Genomic DNA, 25,291 nt, shown 5'->3' on the forward strand with positions numbered 1-25,291 from the left:
GCTGACCACCCTGGTCCTTCCATGTGGTCTCACGTGGCCCCGAGCTTCCTGTTTGTAGGACCTGTGAGTGTGATAACCTCTGTTTTCCCCTGATCCCCTCCTGTGTGTCCTCTGGTGGCCGTGCCTGACTGACATCTCATGGAAGAATGCAGACAATTGGTACTAAAGCGGGAAGGTCTAGTATGGAGGGGGGTCTTAGAGATGTCCCGTAACTGCTTGCCTTCACGATTGCACATCTCAGTTGGGCACAGCAATCGATTGGAAACCTCGATGTCACGTGGGTTTCCTGTGTGTGTCTCTGTGCTGCTCTCTGTGGCCTCATTTGGAAAGAGGCAACACCTCCTGTCCTAAACTGTGGGCAAAGGTAGGAGTCTGTTTGAGGTCAGGGTGTTGTGTGGTCTGAGCAGCTGTCCAGAAGCCTCTGGAGCTGAGCCCAGACTCTGGGAACCTCCCTGAGCTGAGAAGAGAGAGAACAGGCTCAGCCCTGTCCTGGGACAGCTTCATTGACCTCTAACCTATGTCACAAAGGGCCAGCGGTCAGCACACCCCAGCCCTGGGTTTCAGAATAGACAGTGGGGAACGAGGAGGCTACAGGTCATGACACATGTCCCTGAGTCATCAGTGACCCCACAGCCGACACCGCCTGTCCCTGACATCCATCAGAAAGGGATGGGGGACCCCAGTCCTCAGACCAGGATGTGGGCTTCCCGGGACCTACAGATGATTGACGTGGAGACAAAGATCTGCCTGCAGCCCTTCTCAGGATGCCCCAGAATCCAACCCTGCCCAGTGTTCTGTTGTTTTAGTTACTACTGAAGAGTTTCTGAAAGTGGGAAGAGACTTGTGAAGTGGCTGCAATAATCAAGACTGTGTGTCATTGGTGGAGGGAGAGACACACGTCAATGGAGCAGAATGCGTGGGACCTTGGATAAGACAAGGGTTTCCTGATATGAAACACAAAGCACGTTCTTTAAGAAAGCATGTGCCTTTTCTGTCTGACTTATTTCGCTTAGCATTATAATCTCAAGATCCATCCATGTTGTCACAAATGGTCCTATTTCATCTTTTCTTACCGCCGAATACCATTCCATTGTGTATATATACCACAACTGCTTTATCCATTCATCTATCGAAGGACATTTTGGTTGTTTCCACGTCTTGGCCACCGTAAATAAAGCTGCAATGAACACTGGAGCACAATTGTCACCCCAATAAACTTAAAAAATTTAAAATTTAAATTAAAAAAAATCTACATAAAAAAGAAAGAATAAACTTTATTGGGAAGAAAAAAATGTGCCAATTTTTATAAAAGTAATTTTTGATAATTAAAATTTTATTTCAAGCAAATTAATATAAAAACCACATTACAAACTACACTAAGATAGATATCTTATGAAGCAGTGTATAGAATATGGAAAGACTGTTTACTGCTTATCAAGAAGTGAGACACACCACAGTATAAATGTCCAACTTCTTTAATGATTAGCCTCCAACCCTGACTGTGCAGGGAGTCAGTTACTTAGAGAAAAATGAAGTCACATGAGCACAAACGAAGTAGAGGTGGGAAGGACTGTTTGTGTTTCTGATATATTTACAGGAAATTGACATCAACATTTTATTTTAGTTGAATTTTTATCTATGAACATTTGGAAACTGTGAATATGTTTAATGTGTTGGTTGTAATAATGTGTCTGCACGGAATGCTAAGAACTTTAATAGTTATTACAAATACCGGTAAGTTTTAAAAACTGGTGATCGACTCACAAAAGTACGGCAAGTCTTTGACCTATTTCAGTGAATCTTATAGACTAGGGCTCTTTCATCCCAGACTCAGAGGCTGTATGAATTCAAGAGAGAGACCCTACTGGGCCCATAAGGACCAGGGGAGCCTGACTCAGTCCCTCCCCACTTATAGGAACAGGCTGCCCCACATGCAAATTTCTCCCCAGGCTTCAGGGTAAAACCCTCCTTGGGCTGTGAGCTCCCAGCTCTCTCCTCACACAGGGCTGAGGTCTCTGGGGAAGGCAGAGCTGTGGTCTAGAAGAAGAGGACACTGCTGGGTCTTCTCCTGTGCCTGGTGACAGCCCCCCAAGGTGAGGGTCTCAGGTGTCAGACACGGGTCTGTGGGATGGATGTGACTGCACGTGAGTGACAGACTGATCCTCCTTGTCCCCAGGTGTCCTGTCCCAGGTGCAGCTGCAGGAGTCGGGCCCAGGACTGGTGCAGCCCTCGCAGACCCTGTCCCTCACCTGCACCGTTTCGGGGGGCTCTGTCACCAGCATTTACTACTGGCATTGGATCCGCCAGAGCCCTGGTAAAGGGTTGGAGTGGATGGGGTACTGGACAGGGAGCACAAGCTACAACCCAGCGTTCCAGGGCCGAATCCCCATCACGGCTGACACATCAAGGAACCAGTTCTCCCTGCAGCTGAGCTCTGTGACTTCCGAGGACACGGCCGTGTATTACTGTGCGAGGAACACCGTGAGGGGAAGTCAGTGTGGGCCCAGACACAAACCTCCCTGCAGGTGACAGGGGCTCTGGGCTGCAGGACGCGCTCAGGACACCAGGGGGCGCTCCAGACCCAATGAGAACAAGTGTGCACCTGGAGGGGAAGGAGCTCTTTGTTGGGAGCAGGGATTTCCTCTCAAAGCTCTCAGCTGCCGTCAGGAAAATAATTGGTTCTTCTTTGTGGCTCTGTTTTCTCATACTCTCACTCAGACAACAAGTGATGAAGCGACATTGTCTGTTTTCAGATGACATATCACAGTGACTGGGGACCACTCCTTCACCAAATTCCTGAGTGTCCTTTATTTCTTTCTTGATAAAACGACCATCCTGAAGGCTCTTCTAGAAAGGAGCAGATGAGCTCTTGACAACTTTCCGTAAAATGTCATGTGAGCTCTTCAATACACAACAAAATGTGCCCCAGAGTGTGTCTGCTCACACAGGTAGTGATCAGGTTTCACGCTGTTGTCATGCTACTTGATCAGCACACACACACACACACACACACACACACATACTCACACACTCAGACACACACGTTTTAGAAAAACAAATGCATTCACACATGCACAATCACACAGAAACGTGTTCTGAGGGCACATGATGTTGCACATGGTTTCCTCTGAACGGTGTCCCGACGCCTCCTGCACAGTGACGTACAGTGTGCAATGTTCTCAGGGCAGACGGCCCGTCCTCCTGATATTGCCATGACGTGTAGCTCATAATGACCATTTACTAGAATTCGCTTCATTTTTACCCACTACAGTATCAAATACTATAAATAAAACTATGTCTCCATATCGTCAGAAATGATTACCACATAAGTTTTTGATAACATCCATCATCTCATATGGAAATAAGAAAAGAGAAGAAAACAAAGAAAAGAACAAGGAGGGAAAGTGTGCTTTCCTAGTGCTGAGTACTTTGAGGGTCGACTCCCTCACCAACGTCCAACACACCACACAGCAGTGTTCACTGCAGCCAGCGAGTTGTCCACTACATCCCGGCGCTCACTTCTCCTGTAACTGGAAGTTTGTACCTTTTCATCATCATCACGCACTTCTCCCACTGCCCAGCCCCCATCCACGGTCACGACACATACGATCCCTTTTTGTATGATTCTCTTTGGATTCCACACATAAGTTAGGTCATACAGTGTTTGCCTTTCTCTGTGTGACTTACATAGTTTACCGTTATGCCCTAGAGGTCCATTTATGTTGCTGCAAACGGCAGCATTTCCTTCTTTTTATGGCTGAATAGTATTCCATTACACATACTTTATTCACTCACTTGTTGATGGACACTTAGGTTGTTTCCATGTCTCGGCTATGGTACATAAAGCTTCAGTAAACATGGGAGCACAGATAACTCTGCGACATGGTGACTTTGTTTCATTCAGATAAATACCCAGAGGTGGGATTGCTGGATAGTTTTATTTTTAGTATTTTGAGGAACCTGCATACTGTTTTCTGTAGTATCTGCACCCATTTATTTACCAACAATAGGACATAAGAGTTCCCTTTCCTGCACCTCTGTGCCACCATTTATTATCTCTTTTTTGTTGTTGTTAATACAGATTTGTTACTTTTTTATGATTATGCTATTTTGTTTTCTGGGTTTCAGTTTTAGAGGTTCTTTTACAATCTAGACAGTATCACACTATCAGATATATAATTTGCAATTATTGTCTAGGATTCAATAAGTTCCTTTTCATGATGTCCATTGTGTCTTTCTACTGCACATACAATTGTGAGTTTCATCTATCCTGATTTGTCTATTGTTCTGCTTGTAGCCTGTGTTTTCCTATCATATTGAATAAACTATTGCCAAATCCATTGTCATGAAGCTTTCCTTTGTGTGTTCTCTAGGGATTTTATGCTTTTACGTCTTATATTCGGGTCCTTAAACCATTTTGAGTAATTTTTGTATATGGTATATGATGGGGTTCAGTCACATTCTTTTGCAGGAGGATGTCCACTGATCCCAGCACCATTTCTTGATGACACTGCTCTTTTTCCATCAGGTGATCAATCATTGCATGAAAATAAAATGACAAAATTCAGCATGGTTTTTTATTTTAATATCGTGCAACAACAATGGGAATAGAAGGAAACTGTGACATATAATAAAGGCCCTGTATGAAGTGCACACATAACTTCATGCTCCACAGGGAAAAAATAAAACCTTCCCTCAAAAACGTGGAGAAAGACAAAGATGCCACACTCTCCACTCCCATCCATCACAGGGGTGCAGGTCAGACCCAAAGAAATTTCACCAAAAAATTAAATGAATGCTCCAAATTGGAAAGGAAGTCGTACAATTAGCATTGTGACACAGGACATGATGTCATATGTGGAATACATTTTACCCCATTAATTAAATGGAGTTTCCCTCAGCAGAAGAGTTTAATGTGTGTGTGGATTTGCTTTACATTGTATATGAGTTTGCTGCATTCACTGGACACAGCAGTAATTTAATGCAGATCTGAGTGAACAGTTTGTGCTTGGGTCTGTCCCTGTGTGTGTGAGTCCATTCGTGTGTGTGTGTGGAGGGGGCCAAATTGCAGGGTAATAATATTTTCATTTGTATCTGTCACCAGTCCATCTTTTGATAACAAACAGTTTTATTTGAGAAACTCTCCTTGTTACGTGCAATTACCTCACTTCAAAGAAAGCAATTTATTCGAAGCAACTCCTTCTACATCATAAATTCAGTGTGTAACCAAATGTAGGCCCATATGTTCTTCCCAGGATTCTGAAAGATGGATTGACCCGAGGATATAGGGAACTTAGTTGTCACTGGGTCATTCTGTGAGAGGCAGTGACATAAGTCCTGGGCTTATCAGGTGTGACCTTGACTGACACTGCAGCCCTTTGCAGGCTTCCTCCAGGCTCTTCCTGACGCTGAGCGCACTGTGCCTGTGCAGTATTCTAATAGCACTGTCACTCAGGCATGTTTCGTGCTCTTGGCCCCGAAACCTGGAGCAATAGACCCCACACAAACCACATGTCTTTAATCACGACAGAACTGTGGGTTCACAGCAACATTACAGGACAGGGAGTGACCACAGTTATGGAAAATCATGGAGCTCAGAACGGCCAGCACGGAGGAGCATACAGAGCACTGGATGCCCTACAATGTCGGGGTCACGGGGGAGAAGAGGGGAGGCCGACGTGAGGTCACTGAGCCCACAGAGGTGACTGTGCCCCCTGACGAGGTCCATGTCGGGACCACCTTGTGGGATGCACACGCAGTGGGAACACGCCCAGGAGCTGCACTTGTTCACACAGTAAGTGTGAGTGATGTGTCCACTGACCCTCCGTCTCCTAACCACAGGGAAGCTCGGACACGATAGCGGGCTCAGCCTCCTGCTCTGCCCAGGCTCACACCTCAGCCCTGGAGGCAGGAGGAGCACCGTCCGGCCAGTTCTCCACTCCCCCTCCTCTAGGACAGGACCCCCAGGGCAAGGGTCCCTGGAGGGGTGTCCACGCAGAGGACACTGTCTGTGAGAAGAGGGGTGTCACAGCCCAGACTCCATCCACACACTGGGCACTTCTGAGGACTTGTCTCCTGACACCCAGTCCTGAATCGGGTCCCCATGGAGAGCAGACGTGGAGCCCACACCCATGGCTCGCTTCTCCTACAACACAGACTCGCTCCCCTACTGCACAGACCTGAGTCCCCCATAGGGGTCAGCACCGTGTGACACCATGCAAATCTCCCCATCCCCCTCCGTGGATTGAAAAGCCGAGCCCTGGCCTGGGGCAGTGACTGTGCCCCACCATGGACACGCTCTGCTCCACTCTCCTGCTGCTGACCGTCCCTTCCTGTGAGTGCTCTGGTCAAGACCTCAGAGATGGAGGGACTCCAGTTCTCGTCCAGAAGTAGCTTCACCTTTCTCGTGCTTTCTCCACAGGGGCTCTATCCCAGGTCACCCTGCAGGAGTCGGGTCCTGGGCTGGTGAGACCCACCCAGACCCTTACGCTGACCTGCTCCTTCTCGGGGTTCTCACTGAGCACTAGTGGTATGGGTGTGGGCTGGGTCCGTCAGCCCCCCGGGAAGGCCCTGGAGTGGCTTGCACACATTTGGTGGGATGATGATAAGTATTACAGCCCATCTCTGAAGAGCCGGCTCTCGATCTCCAAGGACACTTCCAGAAACCAGGTTGTCCTAACAATGACCAGCATGAACCCTGCAGACACAGCCACGTATTTCTGTGCACGGAGGCACAGAGACACAGCCCAGGGGGCTCCTGTACAAGAACCCAGGCTGGGCCTCAGCTGGGCCCCCTTGTCTGCAGCCCAGGAACATGTGGCACATGGCATTTCCTGCCAGGCTCTGGGGTTCCTCCCCACCCACAGCCTCAGAGCCCCATCTTCCTATCTCTTCTCTCCTTAGAAGACCCACGGCCCTGTGAGTGCTGCATGCAGGTGAGAGGCTCAATTCTGTTTCATCACATTCAACCTGACAAGGTCAGGTACGTAGACACAAGGTCACCCACAGAATGCCGCTGTTTCATGGGCTGCTGTCCCTGCACGTGACAGAATACAAATAAACACAAGGTCATCTTTGATTAAAATGTGGATTTCCTGAAATCATTTATATGTAAAGACACGTGTGCTCCAATGTTCATTGCAGCTTTATTTACGGTGGCCAAGACAAGGAAACAACCAAAATGTCCTTCGATAGATGAATGGATAAAGCAGTTGTGGTATATATACACAATGGAATACTATTCGGCGGTAAGAAAAGATGATATAGGGACATTTGTGACAACATGGATGGATCTTCAAAGTATGATGCTAAGCGAAATAAGAGAGAAAAAGCAGAGAACCATATGATTTCACTGATATGTGGTATATAGACCAAAAACAACAAAAGAACAAGACAAACAAATGAGAAACAAAAACTCATAGACACAGACAATAGTTTAGTGGTTACCAGAGGGTAAGGGGGGAGGGGGGTGGTAGATGAGGGTAAGGGGGATCAAATATATGGTGATGGAAGGAGAACTGCCTCTGGGTGGTGAATACACAATGGGATTTATAGATGATGTAATACAGAATTGTACACCTGAAATCTATGCAATTTTAATAACAATTGTCACCACAATAAATTTTTAAAAAAATGCTGGATTTCATGTTGAAATAGCATTAGCTGATAAGAAATCCTAATGAATTCCAGAGTTTCGTATCCCAGCTTCTCTTGCCATGAAGAAGAAAAAGTGGTCCAAAATACACGAATCAATAATGTACGAAATGACAGCACAGATGGACGGTGCTCTCCTCATGGAGTGACTGACAGTGGCCGTGCACAGATGATGGTCAGTGGTGTCACACGGGAGGTGTGACACATAAAACTTGCTCCAGGAACTTGATTTTGTGCCCAGAGAGCCATGACAGGCCACGATAGTGATACATTTAAACCTGGAAACAGAGATGCCTAAGTTTCACACCAGAAGCACCTGTATTACATCTGACGAGCAATCTCGCAGAAAAGATACAGAAAACCATCTCTCAGTGCGTCTCAAGTTAAAGTTGGAGCATGAAACTAGAATTGTCGTCATTTTATGAAGACCATACCATGAAAAAGAATCACCAGTCTACAAAGAAATAAAGAAATAAGGTGTTAACACATGTGAATGAGTGACTATGTCACCACTTTAAGACATCAGAAAAGAAATTTTTTAGATCAATTGCAAATGATGAAATTGTTTACAGGCAACTAATAATTATGAAAATTATGTTTGTCAAAACAGGTCATACAGCCAGGCCAACTGTCAGTGCGGGGACACTGCTCATGTGCTAGCTACAGAGACGAACGGCAAATTTGGAGTTCCTTAACATGAAATTCAGTGTGTGTGTGTGTGTCTGTGTGTGTGTGTGTGTGTGTGAGTGTGTCTGTGACCTACTGACGACCAGATGTGGAGTGGGCTTTCAGCTCCGTGAGGCTGCACCTGCAGATACAGTCGGATGTTACCTTCAAGCAGAGGAATTTAAAGGAGATGAGAGGCCCTGAAAGCCCCCTGAGCTTGTGGACTCAGGCCTCTGTCAGTGCATCTGGCAGCCCCAGGAATGGACTCCCTGGAGGTTTCATAAGCCCCTTACTTGGGACAATCTTCAGTGTCATCAGGAATTAGTCAGGCCAATTCACTGTCTAGAAATGAGGTCAAAGCTTATGGTGTCCCTGAGGGAGCATTGTGAAGTCAGGGCACAGACGTGTAACACTGGACTAGAGACGCTAGAGGTCACGCCCTGTGAGCCCAGACAGGACCCTCCCTGCAGTGCACAGGCTGGGCTGCAGGGGGCGCTCAGGACCCACCCAGCAGGGGCTGCAGCCCCAGGAACAGGTGGGGAGAGAGCGGGGGAGGGGCTTCCTCTGAGGGCCTGGGGCTTCCTTCCTCTTTATAAAAACATGTAAAACAAGATTTGGGCAAGGACTCCTGAAGTGTCTGTAAATATCGTAATCTATTGGGAGAACTTAACAAGCACAAGGGGCAATAAAATTAAATTTAAAATGGTGTTTCCATGTCTTCAAGATGTCTCACAGCAACAATCTAACTGATGACGGTGGTTTTACTCACAATTTTAAAAATTTGGGGACACACACTGACCCCAGGATTGAAGCATTTAGGTCAAAGCTCAGAACGGGCTCAGGTGGTCTCCGTGTCATTCAAAGGGGGTTCTCAGTCAGGATCATGTACTGGGGGCTCGTTCCTCGGTCGGAGGGGCTCTGTCTGCACAGATTCAGGGACCTGGCAGGGGACACATATCCTCCAACAAGGATTAGGACTTGGACCCTCAGACGCCCACTGATCATGGTCCTGCGTCATCGATCTTCTCTCACGTGGACCAAGTTTCAGCTATGAAACCCTCTGCTCATGAATATGCAAATGAGCTGAGGTGGGCGGGGTTAAATACGGACATGTCTGGGCCCTGAGAGCATCGCCCCACAGCCACACGCTCCCCTACAGACGTCCTGACAGCACAGCCCTCACCATGGACTGGAGATGGACAGTCCTCTTCCTGGTGGCAGTGGCGACAGGTAAGGGGCTCCCCAGTCCCTGGCTGGTGAGGGGACCTGGGCCAGTCACGGGGGTTCCACCCACTCCTGTCTCCTCCCCACAGGTGTCCACTCCGAGGTCCAGCTGGTGCAGCCTGGGGCTGAGGTGAGGAAGCCTGGGGCCTCCGTGAAGGTGTCCTGCAAGGCTTCCGGATACACCTTCACTGACTACTATATGCACTGGGTGCGACAGGCCCCAGGACAAGGGCTTGAGTGGATAGGGGAGATCTATGCAGGCAATGGTGGCACAAAGTATGCACAGAAGTTCCAGGGCAGAGTCACCATCACCGCAGACACGTCCACCAGCACAGCCTACATGGAGCTGAGCAGTCTGAGACCTGAGGACACGGCCGTGTATTACTGTGCGAGGGACACAGTGACATGACCCACATCCTGAGAGTGTCAGAAACCCTGAGGAGAGGGCGGCTGTGTGGGGCTGAGGAGACGACAGGGACGATGAGTCTCCTGACTTCCTCACACAGAGTCAGGACCTGAGACGAGGAGTGAGGCTCTCAGGGCCCCTCAGTCATTCAGGGAAAGGTTTCCAGGGTCCAAACATCTGCAAGGAAGAACCAGGAAAAGCCTTTCCTGGAAGGATTCTATCATGTCTCAAATTCCCTGAAAAGGACAGGTATGGAACATCCTTCTTCTCTGAATGAGGGAGGTTAATTCAGACACTACGTAGGATCACGTGGTGGGAGGTAGATTATGAAATTGGACTCTAGAGTTTCCTAGGAAGTTCTCTCAGTTTCCCGTATTTCTGAAAAACAGAACTATGTTTTGGGGAAAAGAGAGTATAAAATGAAGCGCGAATTTCTACTTCCCACCTGTGATCAAGCACCACACACATGACATCTGGGAGGACCAGCATGACACGTGGTGACAACGTCATGGGTGACAGGTGTGCCAGGTCAAGCACAGTCTACGTCATCTCACCGTCCCCTCAGCCTCTCCTGCAGGGGTGAGTTCCTGAAGAGGCTCCTCCCCTCAGACCCCAGCCTGCGGGTGTCCTTGTCCCTGGGGAGTCCTGGGGGTCCTCACACCACAGGGATCAGCGTGGGGAGACCCTGGATGATGTGAGACTCACGTCCAGCCTGTTACTTTCCCAGGACAAGTGAATCTAATTACCACACACTCGGGGCTCAGATCCACTCACGTGATTCCCTCACAGTCTGGGACTCGCCGCATTCAGTAAATTTCAATGGACGATATCAAGGTGTTCGCAGCACCACACACCCCGGAGGGTCTTGGGGAGGACTGTGCTCTGACAATGTGTGTGTTGAAATCCTGACCCCCAGGGAGGGTTGTGTTAGCAGGTGGGGATTTGGGAGGGGCTAAGCATCAGAGCGCAGCCCTCAGGAAGGGGAGCAGAGCCCCTCTAATGAGCCCCAGGCAGCTTACTTGTCCCTCCCACCCTGTGAGGACACAGCAGGAAGCCACCTGATGTGACCCAGGCAGAGGGTCCTCACCAGTGGTGACCATGTGGGACCTGGGTGTTGGATTGCCACCTGCAGAGCTGTGGGAATAAATGTATGTTGTTTATAATGTACCCAGAATATGGAACAGAATCCCGGATGGAATAGAATGGTAAAGACTGTTTATTTTTATTTTCCAGCTTCTAGAGGTGCTTTCCTTGATCCCATGTCCTCTTCCTCCAACGTCACACCAGGAGGAGGTCACCTTCCATCAGATGTCACATTGCTTTCTTCTCCTGGAGTCTAATCTCCCTCTGCCTCCCTCTGCTATGAACACTGTGGTTGAATTAGGAGTCACTCAGAAAACACAGGAAAACCTTTTCCTCCCCTGATGCCTAAATAAACCAAGGATGACAAAGCCCCTTTTCCCATAAAACACTCCCAGGTCCAAGCATGACTCAGACCATCTCAGAGCTCCCTCAGCCCTCCATGTATTCACACGCATCCCACAGGCCAATCACAATTAGAACCTCCCACCATCCCCCAAAAGCTCACTCATTAAAGCATGAAATCCAGTCTGAAATGTATGAGCACCATCATCTCAAAAGTCCCAAATACAATCTCTGAATCAGTTATGGGTCACAATTTGGGTGGATCTATCCTGGGGTAAAATCCTCTCTGTCTGTGACACTAGAAGACAATTTCTCTTAAAATACAACAGCAGGGCAGGCAAAGGATAAGAGTTACGGACGCTTGCATTCCAAAGAGATGAAATGGAGGGGTCAGGTAACGATAAATTCTGTGAACAGGAGGGTGTAGAGCACTTGTGCTCCAAGGGTCCCACACTGATGCTGGATAAAGGGGAAGGGACACCGTCTGTCCGCAGGGGCTTTGGGACAAAGGCGCTCGCGCACCACCAGGGGGCGCTCGGGACGCACTCAATTCACGTCCCGGGAGGAGTCGGCTGAGGGCTGCTCTCCTGTCAGGGTTTGGTCTCCAGGCTCCTCAAACCTCCTCCTGACGTTCACGCAGCAGAAAGTGTTTTCTAAACGTTCTGGAAACACAGAAGCGTCCTTCCCCCCCCTTTTTTTTGTACTAGAACATTATCGACTACATTCCCCATATAACACTACACATCCGTGTGACTACTTTCCAAATTGCACCTGACGTCAATACTGTTTTATATTAGTATCAGGTGTGCAGCGTAGTGGTTAGACATTTATATAATTTACGAAGGAGCCCCCGTCTGACACTGTACAGTCTTCACAATGCTGCTGACTGTGTCCCCCGCACTGTACTCTCCTACTTAGAATACACGGTCACCACGGTAATGAGCACAGTTCCCAAGGGCCAGGCACTGCGACGTCTTCCTCTCCTATAATCATGTAATAGCCATGAGTTTGGGACGGCAGTGACTTCTGTGTCATAGATAAATAACCAACCTTCAATAACAGCATTCCTCCTGATGGCGGGTGTTCCTAACTGACGTCACCAATTATTCTGTTGTATTAACTTGTTGACGCTCTTTCCTGACTGTCCAGGCAGAGACTCCTTGGAAATGGCCCTGGTGGTTACTGAGAACCCTCAGCCTCTCCATCAGCTCCATGACTCTCTCTCTAACTTCTCAGGATCTCAAAGTCCCAGGGATAGAAAAGCATCCTGTCAAGGACTTCCGTCTTCTTGGTCTCCTTGAAGGTCAGGAAGCCAGAGGTGCCCAGGGGTGAGGGCACCACCATCACGTGCACACCGAGTGCACTCTTACAGGATGTGCAGCCCGGGGCCCCTTTCCCAGGGGCACATGTGTCCCCAGACCCCAGGACCATCTCCCAGGATGAAGAGCATACCCACCCCTCACTGCTGTCCAGCTGCCCGTATAGCTCAGCAGGTGCAGCTCAGGAAGGCAAACACTGAGGTCTGGGACTGACGGTGATGGCAGGTGAGGGCAGGTGTCCTTCTCCTCAGTCTCCTGGTGGAGACCCAGTGGGCTGTTTGCACAGGGCAGTGACGTGGTGTGGGGATGCTGCAGGCTGGTGAGGACACACCATGCCGTTGTCAGAATTGGCATCGACTTTGAAATACAATCAGGGATCTAACTTATAATATAGACAGATTGGGGATTCTGGTGATTGTCAGTCAGTAGGTGTCAGAGGAGAATTAGGAAGTTATTTTATTTTTCTGCTTCGAGGAACATGCATGTGGACATTTCACTAGATACAATGTGGCTGACAACATACATTTACATCTTCCCCCTGCTATGTCCACACACCAGTAGATTTACTTATCATTCACTCAATTATATATTGATATTGGCACTTGTCCATGTGTCATCAAAACTGAGCAGTTCAAAATATACCCTTGTGGGTTCACTAAGAGTTAAACATCTTCGTTCCCCCACTGTGAAGTCACAGCCTCACACTACTGATAGGGTCCCATGTCCCTGCGATGGTGGCTCTTTCCCTGCCTGCTAGTCTCCTGCACGAGAAGCCCACCTGAGCTGGGCATCACCACAAGTCCCTCAGGTGGGACACTGGGAATGATCCAGAGAGAGGACAATGGGTGGGGCTGTTCCTACTCGTACTACTTGCTTCCAGGTCCAATAAAATGTCTATAGAGTCAGGTAAGACCTGCATCGTGCTAAACTCAGCAATTTACTATGGTCAAATATTCATCATTAAAGCTACTACAAGTAAATAAATGGACAATTGGTACTGAAAGACTTACAGACAACAGACAATAACATGCAAAATGTCCCACTAATGAAAATACATCTGCATGAACTCAGATTCTCCACATTCTTAGGTAAATACTACAATGCAGAAAATCGCACATGTTCTCATTACAGGAAAGAGGTTCTGGAACCTCACCTGGCATGTCCATCCCTGCCCTGGAGTGGGATGAGGGAGCAGTGGGGTCCATGGAGAGGGTACTGGGGCTCCCTCTCAGCTGATATGTGCCCTTGGACACATCACATGGCTCCTCAGGCTGCCGTGTGCAGCTTCACCTCTGCAACATGCAGGTGGGATTGATACCTCGGTCACTTGCTCTGGGTGCTCACACACAAATGAAATGAGGTCATGGGTGCTGAGCACTCACTCCAGCACCATCACGTATAAGAAATCATGTTTTCCTGAACTCTCACGTGGCCACCAACCAACCAGGACACTCACGCCTTCATGAGGCCCCGCCCTTGTCTAGGTGTCAAAGCCCGGAGCTCCCTATATGGAAGGAGGACATGCAAATAGGGGCCCCTGTGCTGATGAAAACCAGCCCAGCCCTGACCCTGCAGCTGTGGGACAGGAGCCCCAGCCCCGGGATCCCCAGGTGTCCCCATTCCGTGATCAGGACTGAGCACAGACGACACACCATGGAGTTTGGGCTCAGCTGGGTATTCCTTGTGGCTGTTTTAAGAGGTAATTTATGGAGAACAGGAAACTCTGAATATGTGAGAGAATATGAGTGAGAGAAACAGTGGCTGTGTGACATTTCTGACCAGGATGTCTCTGTGTTTGCAGGTGTCCAGTGTGAGGTGCAGCTGGTGGAGTCTGGGGGAGGCTTGGTGCAGCCTGGGGGGTCTCTGCGCCTCTCCTGTGCAGCCTCTGGATTCACCTTCAGTAGCTACTGGATGAGCTGGGTCCGCTAGGCTCCAGGGAAGGGCCTGGAGTGGGTCTCAACCATTAGTAATGGTGGTGGTAGCACATACTATGCCGACTCCGTGAAGGGCCGATTCACCATCTCCAGAGACGACGCCAAGAACACGTTGTATCTGCAAATGACCAGCCTGAGAGCCGACGACACGGCCGTGTATTACTGTGCGAGGGACACAGTGAGGGGAAGTCAGTGTGAGCCCAGACACAAACCTCCCTGCAGGGGACAGGGGGGCTGGGCTGCAGGGGGCTCTCAGGACACCAGGGGGCGCTCAGGACACCAGGGGGCGCTCAGGACACACCCAGCACAGGGACCAGCCCCAGGAGCAGGTGGAGACCTGGGTGGGGAAGGGGCTTCCTGTTGAGAACAGAGATTTCCTCTGAAATTTCTCAGCTGCCCACAGGGACAAGTCAGTCATGAATCACCTTTAATAGTCTAACATCTGATATTCTCAGCAGATGTTACAAGGAGGTAACATTGTTTACAACGACTATCACTAGTCACTGGGGACCTTTCCTCCATCAAGTTTGTCTGTGTCCTGGTTTTAGTTCTCGGTGGAGACCATCTGTGGTCGGGAAACATCTCCCACACAGAGAGACCCCAGCACAGCCCAGGCCCCTGTGTGCTGAGCTCAGGCTCTGTGCCCCCCACATGGGCACGTCCTTCCCACAGGCACACACGGCCCCACGGAATTGTGTGCAGCCCCCAGGACCTCCACCCACACGGTCTTTGTCCTCCCTATAACACATTAACCTCTTATTCCTCATTTACTGGGTGGAGGTTGAAACCCACCCCAACATTTCCTGCTATCACCTACTGTCCTAATTCTCACTCACTCTGTCCCAGACCCTGAGCTCTATGGGCTGGAGCTCTGCTCACACTCCCAGCTGTCCCCACAGTACCCGTCACAGGAGGGAGGTCCAGTAAATACATGGGCATTCACGTGTCCCCATGTCATCTGATCCATCTAATATGTGTGTCCGTTTGTGGACAGGACAGGTCAGGTTATGCTCAGGTGGTTTGAAGGGGCCCTGCTGAGCCCATGTGTCATGGAAACATGTGACTCATGGTGACACAGGCACTATTGCAGGACAGGCCTGTGTCAGGTGGGGACAGATTTGGCTGCTGACCAACAAGCACCACTAACAAGTCAGGAGCTTTATGACACAGGACACCCCAACGGACCACATTTAGAGAGAATCACGGTGAACACCTCATAGGTGGCTGTGTCGAGACACTGATCATGGAGCACAGTTGGTGTGTTGGTCACTTCTCATGTGACAGTGAGCGGTCCACGTGCCGAGTCAGATATTGTGAGCTAAAGTTATGGGAAAGACATGAAGCAGGACTGACAGGGAACCCAGAACTGAAACATTGTTTAGGACATTAAATTAAAAATATCGCAAAGGCATATGAGCTGAATGTACTAAAGAAACTCAATACAGAATAGAGAATAATTGAGTATTGCTCTCAATACAAGTATTTAAAATATTGTTTTCTCAATTTATATTCACTCAAATTCTCTAAAAGTTTCAATCTATTTGATTGTAGAATTAAAGAAATAGCTACAAAAAATGAACATACAGAGGGTGAAAAAAATATATGCACATTTTAAGAAAGGAAAAAAGTGCATTAAAATTGTAATACTCAACATATACCAATAATGAAAGATAAATACGAGTCATGTGTGTACATTTTTTGGTAGCCTCGATATATCAAACGAAACAGCTATCGTCAAACTTTTGCAATTAAAGCGAAGTGTAGGTGCTAAAAGGTGTCCTCATCTTTTGTCTCCATTTCCAATTCTGTTCTTTGAGCAAAACACTGAGCTAGATGTCAGCCTTTCATCCCAAACTCTTTGATGGAAGGAAAGGAATCCTGACAACGTGCCTGCCTCCTGCAGCCCGTGTGGCTCAGCGTGACCACCAGGGGACAGGTCACTTCCACGATCCTGCACCAGGTCACCTGGTGGCATGAGTATCTAACTTGGTATCACAAGAAGAAGAGACACTTTCTTGCTGCAGAATGAAGCTAAAGTCTGGGAGTCATGTTAAAGCCATTCAACTGAAGAGAAGTGAGAAACAGGATTTGGGCATCACTGAGAGTGTATGCTGTGCTCTCAGTGTCACTGAATTCTTAACCTTTAACAAGGGTCCTCACACTGATTTTGCACGGGGCCCTGACATGGCACAGTCGGTCTGCTGGTGACTTTGGCTTTACAGCCACGTAAAGGTCTTTGCTGTAAGGACTCACCACACTCAGGAAGACATCCATTCAGAGGGGTGGATGCAGGTGGGTGTGATCAGAAGGGCTGAGATTTCCCGTTTAGGGAACCTCGTGTGTTTGGATTTCTCTCTGGGTTTCCTGGTCGGAGAGACTAAGGAGCATTTGAGCTTCTCACAGAAGTGGCCCCTCGTCGCTATGAGGACATTTCTGTTTCCACTCCTCATGGGGACGGCCCAGCATCCCTAATCCAAGGAGAACTGGATTAATTCACTGCATGGTGTAGACCGTTCCACCTGTTAGATCTGTTTTTATAGAAGCTAGCCTTCTGTCATCCACCCCATTGTGTCCTGGATAAATACGGGCTCATCTACTTTATCAAATAGAAATGAATCATGGGCGAGGGTAGAGAGCTGACACACTAGACCCCGAGTTTATAGGAGCCCCCGCCCAGCACACAGTGTACAGCCTACAGCCCCACCCACACGCCCACATGAAGCCTGAGCCCGAGCTGACAAGCAGAGGGGAGCTGAACCCCGAGTCTTGAGAGGAATTTGGGTGCTGGAACCTGGGGTGCTCAGGGGTCTGAATAGGAGATTCCTGGGGGTACGACTCTGTTTCCCAGGCCTGTCTCCATGGTTCATGGTAGAGGGTAGAGGACCCAAGGTTTTCCTGCATAAAATGGGGACAGAACAGGGCAAGGAGCAGCTGCTGGGAATGCAGAAAGGCACCTCCTGCATCGTGTGTGTTCATGCACTTTATCACCTTATCTACTTGTCATGTTTCCACATCTTTACAGACCTTTCCTGCTGGAGAGAGACAGCCCCTCGTGGGCACCCAGTCCTCAGAGGCAGCACAGGCCCAGGCTGGAGCAGGCCTTTCACACACAAACTCACCCACCCAGAGCACCGCCTCTCTCTGGCCCGCACACCAGGACACACTTCTCTGCCTTCATCATCCCAGGCCCAGGTGCCCGGCACAGGGACACGCCCCTCATCGCTGAGCCCACTGACATTACTCAACCTGGTCCATCCAAAGCTGATCACCTGCCTGCCCCTCCTTTCCCAGGGAAAGGCCAGTGAGACCAGGTCCTCAGCTGCTTCTTGCTCCCTGTCTCCTGCCTGCTGACCACCCTGGTCCTTCCATGTGGTCTCACGTGGTCCTGAGCTTCCTGTTTGTAGGACCTGTGAGTGTGATAAACTCTGTTTTCCCTTGATTCCCTCCTGTGCGCCCTCTGGTGGCCGTGCCTGACTGACATCTCATGGAAGATTGTAGACAATTGGTACTAAAGCAGGAAGGTCTAGTATTGAGGGGGGTCTTAGAGACGCCCCGTAACTGCTTGTCTTCACAATTGCACATCTCGGTTGGGCACAGCAATCGATTGGAAACCTCGATGTCACGTGGGTTTCCTGTGTGTGTCTCTGTGCTGCTCTCTGTGGCCTCATTTGGAAAGAGGCAACACCTCCTGTTCTAAACTGTGGGCAGAGGTATGTGTCTCTCTCAAGGGTGGGGTGTTGTGTGGTCTGAGCAGCTGTCCAGAAGCCTCTGGAGCTGGGCCCAGACTCTGGGAACCTCCCTGAGCAGAGAAGAGAGAGAACAGGCTCAGCCCTGTCCTGGGACGGCTTCATTGACCTCTAACCTATGTCACAAAGGGCCAGTGGTCAGCACACCCCAGCCCTGGGCATCAGAATAGACAGTGGGGAACGAGGAAGCTGCAGGTCATGAGCACATGTCCCTGAGTCATCAGTGACCCCACAGCCGACACCACCTGTCCCTGACGTCCATCAGAAAGGGATGGGGGACCCCAGTCCTCAGACCAGGATGTGGGCTCCCCGGGACCTATAGATGATTGACATGGAGACAAAGATCTGTCTGCAGCCCTTCTCAGGATGCTCCAGAATCCAACCCTGCCCAGTGTTCTGTTGTTTTAGTTACTACTGAAGAGTTTCTGAAAGTAGGAAGAGACTTGTGAAGTGGCTGCAATAATCAAGACTGTGTGTCATTGGTGGAGGGAGAGACACACGTCAATGGAGCAGAATGGGTGGGACCCTGGATAAGACAAGGGTTTCCTGATGTGACACAGACAGTACAGCCCTTAGAAAAGCAATAAGAAGCAGGACATTTGGAAGGACTGGCTTTAATTGTGGGATTCTGTTTACACCAAGGTTGACTAAAATATTATTATATCTCAATTATGACTACAAATACTTTGTTACTAAGTATATTTAGTCTGTTCACTGTCAGAATGTGTCTGTGCATCATACTAATGACTTTAATAATTATTACAAATATCCTTAAGTTTTAAAAACTGTTGATCTACTCAACTAGTCCAGTATTTAGTTTTATACATAGAAAAGTTGGGCTTGTCTTTGACCTTTTTCATTGTATCTTATAGACCATGGGCTCTTTCGTCCCTGACTCAGAGGCTGTATGAATTCAAGAGAGAGACCCTACTGGGCCCATAAGGACCAGGGGAGCCTGACTCAGTCCCTCCCCACTTATAGGAACAGGCTGCCCCACATGCAAATTTCTCCTCAGGCTCCAGGGTAAAACCCTCCTTGGGCTGTGAGCTCCCAGCTCTCTCCTCACACAGGGCTGAGGTCTCTGGGGAAGGCAGAGCTGTGGTCTAGAAGAAGATGGCACTGCTGGGTCTTCTCCTGTGCCTGGTGACAGCCCCCCAAGGTGAGGGTCCCAGGTGTCAGACTCGGGTCTGTGGGATGGATGTGACTGCACGTGAGTGACAGACTGATTCTCCTTGTCCCCAGGTGTCCTGTCCCAGGTGCAGCTGCAGGAGTCGGGCCCAGGACTGGTGAAGCCCTCGCAGACCCTGTCCCTCACCTGCGCTGTCTCTGGATTTTCCATCACAACCAGTGGTTACTGCTGGGACTGGATCCGACAGCCCCCGGGGAAGGGACTGGACTGGATTGCGATCATATGTTATGATGGGAGCATAGCATATAATTCGGCCCTCAAGAGCCGCACCTCCATCTCCAGAGACACATCCAAGAACCAGTTCTCCCTGCAGCTGAAATCTGTGACCACCGAGGACACGGCCGTGTATTACTGTGCGAGGGACACAGTGAGGGGAAGTCAGTGTGAGCCCAGACACAAACCTCCCTGCAGGGGACAGGGGGCTGGGCTGCAGGGGGCGCTCAGGACACCAGGGGGCGCTCGGGGTCCATGGCTGTGCTCGGACCTCCTGGGGCACTTGTGACAGTTGAGCTGAGGAAGGAGCCTGAGGGCAGGTGGTACAGGGAGGAAGGGGACAGGGGAGGGAGTGTCCTGTCACCAGGTAGACTCAGTTCTATTTAAAAATATCTACTGCTAGTCACTCCAGTGCGTCTAATCGAAACAATGACATGGTGTATTAACACTTCAAACACAACACACATTTACACATGGCATACATGTTTTTTTGCTGCATCTCTTACATTGGGTCTGTATTGTGGGCAGGAGTCGCATACAGCTGACACTACAGGAAAGTCTCAGAATGTACGGCCCTGTCTTGGTTGTCTTAGGAATCCTCAGGTAAAATAATAATAATAAAATAGAAAACTCCACGTTTACTTGTTTAACATTAGGTAGGGTGAACTCGGTATAACAAATTAATCTGAATTGGAAATTAGAACTCCCATATTGTTTTCCCAAAGGACCTGAGAACACATACATCCTTCTTTCCCCGGCAGTTTTCACCCGGCAGTTTTCAGGAATGCAGGTCCCCAGGCTTCGTCCCCAACCCTATGTTGAGCCCAGTGTCCTCAGGAGGAAAGAGAATGAGGAGAGGAAAGCCTGAGCGTCTGTGGGTGAAGCAGCTGGGGCTTCACTGGATCTTCTCCAACTTCTGTGGCCATCGAGGACCAGGTCCCTGGGCTTCCTGAGAGACACTTAATAGATGAGTATTTTCTGGAATGCTATTAGTGTCACACACACTCAAATATACACACACTCACACATACGAGCACACACAGTTCTTAGTGTATGTGTTAGTAGAAAATATATTCTTATAAAATGGAAAATGCAGATTCAAAATGTTTCATTTCCTTTTTCCAAAGAGAATTCCTCATGTTATTCAATACCTCTGTTTAAACTATACTTTTACTTCTTATTTATCTATCACTTTCATGTATATTCTTTTTCTGTAAAATTTGCAAATATTTCCATAAATTAAAAATGTCAAGTTTTCTCACTGAGCTTGGACTGCCAGAAAAAAAGCTCACAGGCCATGTGGCTTAAACAAGTTACTGATTTTCACTGCTGTGGAGGCTGGAAAGTTCAACATCAAGATGCCGGCTGATTTAGGTCCTGGCGAAAGGTCTGACCTGGCTCGCTGTTGACCACGCTCTTACTGAGTCCTTACGTGCCTTAAATGGTGGCAATGGAAGAGATCTGTCTCCTTGTACAACACTCCTATCCTATTGGGGTTGGACCAGCACATTATGACTTCAGGTAACCTTACTCGTCCACTCAAACCCTATTTCACACACCACCATTCAGCACTGGGACACCAACATACGATTTGGGAGGCACCCGGTTCAATCCACAACATCCCACCTAGGGTCCCCTCCTCACAGGCAACGACATGAGCTGTACACAAACAGACCCACGTTATGACATATTTTAGCATCGACTCTAAACCCTAAGGTTTAAAGCGTGACCTAAATATAGTCTCATCAGATCCTGGGGACCTTGAGCTGTGATTCACCCTGAGGCAAAATTCCGCTCGAGCTCTGAACCTAGGAATCTAGACAAGTTACATGCTTCCAAAATGTGATGGTGGGTCAGGCAGAGGGGAGACGTTCCCATTCTGAAAGGGTAAATAGGGAAGAAGGAAGGAGTGATGGGCCCAACCTGGTCCAAAACCTGCCAGGAAAATCCCATGGGGCATGAAGTTTGGAGAAGAGTCCTCTTTGCCCGGATGCCCCTTATTCTGCACCCAATGGGGTGGTGGTCCCACCTCCCAACCCCACTGAGGTGCTGCCTCACTTTCTGGACCCACCAGAACTATCTCACTATGGCTGTGCTGGCAGGGGTCACACATCCCAAGCTCTGACAGGACGGAGGTCCAAGCCAAAGGCTTTGGTTGTTGTTTGTGTTACCTGTTGAAACAGAGGAGATGGTTGAAGTTTTTGAAACCAAGGAGTCAGCCCTGATAACCTCTAAATTTCATTCAAGGTCATTCTTTCCTTTTCTTCAATGATATTGCATTTTCACAGCCAATTTGAGTTATGATCCTGTTGTATAAAATCCAAATAAACCTTTTTTCGTTCTGTCCCCCTTCTCATCCCCGATTATTATTAAGTGACAGTGTGTCTGCTGGTATAACCCCATCTCTACTCCTGGCTCATGTTGAGACAGCTGATGAAATCCATTGGACACGCCCTTGGTTTTTTTTTCAATCAGATTGTTTTTCAGCAACACCTCTCATGCCCTCTTCACAATAAGCTTTCTGGATTTTGGTTATATGGATAGGCTGACAGTGTTTCTAATCTCCAAATTCTGATCAGCATTTGATTATTACTGCCATCATGGAGTCATCTGCCTCCCTCACATTTTAGGAGAAGCAGCCAGGAGCCAAGCCCCTCCTACACTTGGCTTAGAAATCTCCTCAGCTGAACATCCAGTTCCATTGCTCACAAGATCTACCTTCCACATGACACAGGAAACCAGTTCAGCCAAGCTCTTCGACACTTTATAACAAGGATCCCTGTTCCTCAGGGACCCATAACGTGCTCCTCATTTCCATCTGAGCCTCAGCAGAGTGGCTTCTTAGGTCCACGTTTCAACCAACACTGTGTTCACGGTGATCTATGTATCGTCTTAGAATATGGAGCCTTCTCGACAGCTCTCCGGTCTTCTTTCTGAGCTCTCAGCACAGTGACCTTTCACATCCCTTCACAGCAATCTTGGAATTTTCACGTGTGCATTTGAAAAATCTTCTACCTTCTACTCATCACCCACTTCCAAAGTCACTAACACCATCTTAAGTATTTGTTCAGCAGCACCCCACTCTCAGGACCAAAACTCCATCCCATCTGCTCAAACTTCCATCACAAAACCAATGACCAGGTGGCTGAAACTACAGAAATTTATTTCATCACATACTGGGGGCTGGGAAGTCCAAGGTCAAGTTGGCAGGTTAATCAGTTACTGGTGGGAACTCGTCCTAATGGCCAGACAGCTGACTGCTCACTGTAATCTCCTGTGGTGGAGAGAGGGACATCTCTCTTCCTCTCCCTCTACACATAAGGCCACCAGTTCTAGCAGATGAGGACCCCAACCATATGACCTCACTGAACCATCAGTACTTCCTACAAACCCTTCTCCAAGAACAGGCCACTGGGTCTTAGGGCTTCAACATGTGACTGGTGGGGGAGAGAATTCACTCCATCACAAGCTCCCCAGTTATAAATACCTGTGAAGCAGGATTCATGATCAGAGGGAAATAAGTCACATTCCTGATCATCCTGACTCAGCCACAGGTTTCAGAAGGCAGAGATAATGAGACGTCCTCACACTTAGATCAGAGCCTCTCAGATGGGATTTGGGGCCCGTGTCCAGTGCATCCTGGAAGCCAAGGACACCTCCATCTCCCCACCCTGCTCTGCACCCACCTGGGAAACAGCATTCTCACTGCTTGGCTTGTGATTAACCAGTCGGAGCTCCTGTCCCTTGTGTGAGGCTGCAGGGGCACCTCCTGGGTCCAGCCAGGGACACGGATGCCCTTCCAAGTGTGATATCACCTGAGGTTTAACAGGAACCTGGCCTGTTGTACTTTCCATGTTCCAGCATCCTGGGAGGGACTTGAAATCGCTAAGACTTTCAGTGACGCCATGTTCAGTATGTCTGTCCAGGTGCCTCTTACACTTAGTGAGGAGAGATTCCCACCTCTAGTAACAGGTCAAAGATGACCTGTGAAGGTCCATCTGCTTTCTGAACCAACATTAAAGATCTTGGAAATCATTACTCCCTTTCTTAGAAGAGAACCAGGAGAAATGAAGATCAATTATGTCTCCTGAACCCGTCACAGAAGTAAAATTGCAAGAGCAGCCTCCACTGTGATAACTGGAAACACAGGCACATCCAGAGTGCAGGTGATTCTGCTCACCTGGGGCAGAAGCTGCTGGAGGCTCAGCTGGTAGGAGCACTTCCAGGTGAGTATTCTGAGTGGATGGAGCACACGGGTGGGCTCCTGTGGGGGAGGGGTCCTGGGGCCACACCCCACACTTCTGGGGGCTTTCCCTCCAGACACATGCAGGTTCTCTAGGGAGGATGCATGTGGGTCCCCTCATGTCCCTGACAGGGGGAGGGGAGGACGGACACTGAGAAATCCACCCAGAACTTCCCTCAGGCAGACCCTCCAGGGGAAGGACTTTTCCAGAACCCTATTCTGAGTGGTGGGTGGGAATTCTTACCTATGACACCCTAGAGAAGAGGCACAGTTACCAGGGTAACTGTCATGCAGGAGACCCTGCTTGCTGTGCCATGTGTCGTGCAGGGCGGCCTGCGGGGTCTCTGCTCCCGCTCCCCACATAAGAATGCAGGATGTGGCGAGGCCAAAAAGGAACACCCACGGAACCATAGGTAGGGGAGTCACACCACTATAGTCTCACTGGAGGCTGGATTCACACAACGTGTGACTTGCTGTCCACTTTCTGCCACCTGACCGACTCTCTCTTCGACTTCCCTCCCTAACGCACCCGCGGCACTTATATTAGTGGCCAATGGCTCAAGGGCCACAGCTGATGGCCAACTAGCCACAGCTGACGGCCATCTACTACCCGAGCCAGAACCTTTCCCCGTGAGGCCGAGAGCCTGGAAACTGCTCTCTGGGGCTCTGCCCCCACACCCACGTATTAAGTACAGGGGACTAGGACACTTTGTGGTCCATTCCTCCTAAAATCATTCCCTCTGTGTGCGTCTATTTTATTGACGAGCAGAGGTGAGTGGGCTGTGAGACAATCCAGGAATTTCCAGATGTCACCTTTAAGGAGAGGAATCTTAAGGAGATAAGAGCCTCCCTCCCCACCCCCAAAGTTCCCGAGAGCTTCGGGACTCAGGACAGTGTCTGTGCATCTGGAAGCCGCAGGGAAGGGCTCTCTGGGTCTTTTAAAAAACACTTTCTTAACATCTCCCTGCAGAGTCATTGGGGTTTAGTAATATCGATTCATTATTTTATCCATGATGTTAAAAACTTAGAGTGTCCCCGAAGGAGCATAGTGAGGTCAGGCACAGACATTTAACACTGGACTAGAGACGCTAGAGGTCACGCCCTGTGAGCCCAGAGCGGACCCTCCCCTGCAGGGTGCAGACTGGGCAGCAGGGGGCGCTCGGGACCCACCAGCAGGGGCTGCAGCCCCAGGAGCAGGTGTTGAGGGGAAAGGATGGGGCCTCCTCTGAGGGCCTGGGGCTTCCTTCCTCTTTCTAGAAACCTCTAAAGCAAG

General features: G+C 49.2%; 1 pseudogene and 4 gene segments (V, D, J or C); all 5 read left to right on the top strand.

Annotated features, from left to right (window-relative positions):
- Nucleotides 1-21: 21 nt before the first annotated feature.
- LOC117024089 (immunoglobulin heavy variable 4-59-like) lies at nucleotides 22-6,194 on the top strand. The segment is given in 5 exon segments: nucleotides 22-63; nucleotides 2,042-2,093; nucleotides 2,177-2,481; nucleotides 5,842-6,010; nucleotides 6,115-6,194. Coding segments are annotated over 5 exon segments (648 nt in total).
- Nucleotides 6,195-6,288: 94 nt separating this feature from the next.
- Nucleotides 6,289-6,903, top strand: LOC117024090 (immunoglobulin heavy variable 2-5-like). The segment is given in 2 exon segments: nucleotides 6,289-6,334; nucleotides 6,422-6,903. Coding segments are annotated over 2 exon segments (528 nt in total).
- Nucleotides 6,904-9,439: 2,536 nt separating this feature from the next.
- Nucleotides 9,440-9,952, top strand: LOC117023379 (immunoglobulin heavy variable 1-3-like). The segment is given in 2 exon segments: nucleotides 9,440-9,549; nucleotides 9,633-9,952. Coding segments are annotated over 2 exon segments (366 nt in total).
- Nucleotides 9,953-14,238: 4,286 nt separating this feature from the next.
- Nucleotides 14,239-14,835, top strand: LOC117023378 (immunoglobulin heavy variable 3-23-like; annotated as a pseudogene).
- A 4,558-nt stretch (nucleotides 14,836-19,393) lies between these two features.
- LOC117024093 (immunoglobulin heavy variable 4-30-4-like) lies at nucleotides 19,394-25,275 on the top strand. The segment is given in 3 exon segments: nucleotides 19,394-19,532; nucleotides 19,616-19,922; nucleotides 25,152-25,275. Coding segments are annotated over 3 exon segments (477 nt in total).
- Nucleotides 25,276-25,291: the final 16 nt, after the last annotated feature.

This window comes from Rhinolophus ferrumequinum, chromosome 6 (genome assembly GCF_004115265.2).
Source record: "Rhinolophus ferrumequinum isolate MPI-CBG mRhiFer1 chromosome 6, mRhiFer1_v1.p, whole genome shotgun sequence".
Lineage (NCBI taxonomy): Eukaryota > Metazoa > Chordata > Mammalia > Chiroptera > Rhinolophidae > Rhinolophus > Rhinolophus ferrumequinum.